We start from the raw sequence: 4,221 nt of genomic DNA on the forward strand, positions 1-4,221 counted from the left end.
AGTTGGTTAAGGGTCTGCCTTTGGCTCAGGTCATGATCCCAGGGTCCTGGGATCGAGCCCCACATCGGGCTCCCTACTCAGCAGGGAGTCTGCTTCTCCCTCTCCCTCTGCCCTACTCATGCTCTCTCTCTCTCAAATAAATAAATAAAATCTTTAAAAAAAAAGAAAGAAGAAAGGAAAGAAGAGTCAAAGGACTGTGAAAAGGTGTCTCTGGCATAATCCAAAAACTTTCTGACTATACCTATCCTACCTGAGCCAAACACCAAGAAAAAAAGTGCACCTCTACCCATATGTGTCAGTAGGGCTGAAAAATAATATGGCAGTGAAAACTGGCCCTCCAATTCCCCCATCAGAGTGGTGCTGGTGAAAGTAAGCAGGGAACTGAACTTCCATTCCTGTCTGGAAGTAGTAGTCACAATGAGTCAAAGATATCTGCTCTCATCACTATTATTAAATATAATGCTGGAAGCCAGAGCCAGCACAAGAGAAAGAAATAAAAAGCATTCAGACTGGACAGGAAGAAGTAAAATTGTCTCTATTTGAGAATGATATAATTATCTATGTAGAAAATTCCAAGAAATCTATAGAAAATCTAGAATCAAAAAGTACATTGAATAAGATTGCAAGATATCAGATATAAACATATAAAAATCAATCACATTTCTATATACTAGTAACAAACATGTGGAAACTAAAATTAAAAACAATGCTGTTAAAAATCATTCCAAAAAACATGAAATATAAATGCATAAATCTAACGAACCATGTATAGGATCTGTATGATGAAAATTATAAATTGGTGATAAAAGAATCAAACAAGATCTAAATAAATGGAGAGACATACCATGTTCACGAATTGAAAGACTCAACATAGCTATTTTATTACATGGAGCCAAACTCAATCCCTAACTAACAAAAGTAATTAGAAAAATAATACTCTACAAGTATTAAAAATACAGTTGAATATTATGAAATGTGTAAAATAATTGAACTCCTCAATAGATTAAAGGAGAACCACATACTTAATCACCTTAACAGTTACATAACTTCACTATATACCAGGCATTTCCTAACACTCAATAACTTCTTGGTTTTGTTTTATTTTTTAGCAAAATAGAAATAGAAGAATACTTTCTTAACATGATAAGGAATATACAACTCAAACCAACAAGTAACCAAATGTTTAAAGATTAAATAGAATAGGAATTAACAATAAAAGTAGGTTTAGAATATAGATATGTCTTAATTAAACTTTAAGCAGAGGATAGAAAAATAAGTACTCTACTTTCAAGTTCCCTAACTGGGTCATTTTCATGGATGGGGAATTCATTCTGAGAATATAAATGGAATCCAAAAGAAAATCTTAACCCTTTTCAGTGTTAATGTCTCTACATTAGGGTTATATATACTTACCAATAAAGTTAATTCCTCAGGTTCAGGCTTCACAACTGATTTTTCTCCACTTTGAATGCCAAATCCATAGGTTTCTTCCAAAGTAGAAACAACCTGTGAGTGAATCAAAGAAAATTAAGTATTTTTATAGTTTAAAATTATTATATTAAATGTAAAAAGACATTTAATCAAACATGTCAGGATGTTCTTAGCAGTGAGACTTATTTCTGCCAGTGCCACAAACTTAAATTTTCCATCTCACACCCCATCTCATATCACCATAAAGAAATGATGAGAAACACTCCTTGACTCTACTCCCTAGCAATGGAGAAAGTCCCTACAGGCATGTAAAAGACTATGAATAGTTGAAGCATCAACTCCACTTATTACCAAAGTATTCCTCAAAATATGACTGACTCAACTTTCTTCTTTGAAGAGAAGTGGGCAAAACAGAAATGGAAACCAAAGAGCCATAAAGGAAATTCTCTGAGCTAACGCCTCAAACTTTGAGGAAATTTATATTTTGGAAATTTGACAAACTATGTTCTTTTTATATTTGTACTACTCCTCATTGTTCTCATTTGGTATTTGGTACAACCACAATTCAATTCTGGATCATTGTGCAAAGAGAAACTCAGAGAAAAAGGAAATTTTTTTCCCCAACACTAAGAGCTAAAGTTTCTAAAGTGCTGAGAAGACTTAGCATAGCAGGAATAAGACTTAGAAAGGCCTATCGTTAGAAAGATCTGCTTTCAAGGCTGGCGTTGGACTGGTGTCTCAGTACTTGGATTTTAGGTGTGTTCCCATCATTCACTGATAACGGTGGCTCATTGTCCCTAAACTGTCTGCACAATGTGGTTTATGCTAAACATCTGCTTTCCTTCAGGAGTCTGGAATTTCGGTACATGCTAGGCAAAGTATCCAATAAAACTCTGGGCACTGAGTCTCTAATGAGCTTCTCCAACAGACATTTCACGTGTTGTCATAATGTGTTATTGGAGGAATTAAGCACATCCTGTGTGACTTTAAAGGAAGAGGAATCTTGGACCTAGTTTCCTCCAGTCTTCACCCCATAAGCCTTTTCCTTTTGCTGATTTTGCTTTGTACCCTTTCACCGTAATAAATCTTAGCCATCAATAGGACTATATTTTGAGTCTAGTGCACCTTCCTAACAAATCACTAAGCCTGGCGCTGGTCATGGGGACCCCAAACACAGGGACCAACAAGTGTCTTACCATCTTCAGATGTTTGGTAATTTTCCTGATCAATTCATCTTCTGCTATTAACTCCTTTGTCTTACTTGATGGAATGGGCAAAGCATACCTTACGATGGATTCCCCTGTTGGTGGAGATCCTAAGACCATTGGTTCGAGTTTCTCACGTACTGATTTTGTACTATGTTTTTCCTTTGGTTTAGGTGACAATGGTAAATTCAACAGTCCTTTTTTGTAAGTGAATTCTGGAACATTTGCCAATTTATTACTAGCGGCTAACAGGTGTTTTGCTGGCTTCATTTTGTTATTTTACTTTGCTTCCAAATTATAGATGAAAAAATTGTATTCCTCCCTGTGAATAAAACATTAAGATTTCAGATTAAACATTATGGCAGGATTATCAATCACCATGAAGATGGTGAGTCCCAAAATGAGCTCTACAGGAATTACAAAATGGAGAGAATAATGTTCCTAACAATAAATACCAACAAAAAATTAAAAAAATAAGCAAATAAAAAATACTGTGAGATATCCCTACAAGTGGCTGAAGGCTGATTTATGTATGGGCATTTAGGATGGGGGCTGAAGAGACAGAGACAGTGGCAGGAATGAGAGAATTTCTTTAGGAAACTTTAAAATTTTATTCTTACCTTTCCCCCATTTTTTTAAGGTAATATATGCCCTTTACCATTATTTCTATAGGAATAATAGCCTAGGCCCAGTAATATCAAGGCAACACCAAAGTTGGACTGAGATAAAAAGTACAGACTGGACAGGTCTTAGGCTTTCATTCTTCTACTCCTCCCTCTCTCCAAAGCTGATTAAAACTCAGGACAATGCCTTTTCCCAAAGAGTTTTTTTTATTTTTTTTAAAGATTTTATTTATTTATTTGACAGAGAGATAGAGAGCACAAGTAGGCAGAGAAGCAGGCAGAGGGAGAGGGAGAAGCAGACTTCCCACTGAGCAGGGAGCCCGACGTGGGGCTCGATCCCAGGACCCCGGGATCATGACCCAAGCCGAAGGCAGCCGCTTAACCGAATGAGCCACCCAGGCACCCCTCCCAAAGAGTTTTAAACTATATGCTTGACCATGGGAGTTGTCTCATAGACTGACAAAATTAATATAGAATAGCATTGGTTCTCTGTTGTCTGAACTTAGATGTCTCATTGTTGTAGGTTGAACTGTGTCCCCGAAAAAAATATGTTCAAGTTCTAACCCCTGGCACCTGTGAATATGACCATATTTGAAAATACAGTCTTTGCAGAAGTAACCAAGTTAAGATGAGGTCATACTAGATTACAATGGGCCCTAAATCCAATGGCTAGTGTCATTATAAGAAAGCCATATAAGGCCACCTGGGTGGTGCAGTTGGTTAAGCATCCGACTCTTGGTTTTGGCTCAGGTGCTGATCTCAGGGTCATGAGATCGAGCCCCATGTCAGGCTTTGCGCTCAGCGTGGAGTCTGCTGGGGACTCTCTCCCTCTCCCTCTGACCCTCCCCCTTTAGCACCACTCTCTCTCTCTCTCTAAAATAAATTATTTTTTTAAAAAAAAGAAATCATGTAAAGACACCATAGAAAAACAGGGGTAAAGGTCATGTAATGACAGAGGAAGA

The 4,221-nt window shown here is 37.1% G+C and overlaps 1 protein-coding gene across 1 annotated transcript; it reads right to left on the minus strand.

Annotated features, from left to right (window-relative positions):
- Positions 1-124: 124 nt before the first annotated feature.
- Positions 125-3,527, minus strand: LOC116629292 (coiled-coil domain-containing protein 7-like). The gene is made up of 2 exons (XM_032399598.1): positions 2,628-3,527; positions 125-1,506 (listed from the first exon to the last, which is right to left on the minus strand). The coding sequence occupies exons 1-2, from the start codon at positions 2,904-2,906 to the stop codon at positions 1,327-1,329; spliced, it is 459 nt and encodes a 152-aa protein (XP_032255489.1). The 5' UTR covers positions 2,907-3,527; the 3' UTR covers positions 125-1,326.
- Positions 3,528-4,221: the final 694 nt, after the last annotated feature.

The sequence above is a fragment of the Phoca vitulina genome, unplaced genomic scaffold (assembly GCF_004348235.1).
Source record: "Phoca vitulina isolate PV1807 unplaced genomic scaffold, GSC_HSeal_1.0 scaffold556, whole genome shotgun sequence".
Lineage (NCBI taxonomy): Eukaryota > Metazoa > Chordata > Mammalia > Carnivora > Phocidae > Phoca > Phoca vitulina.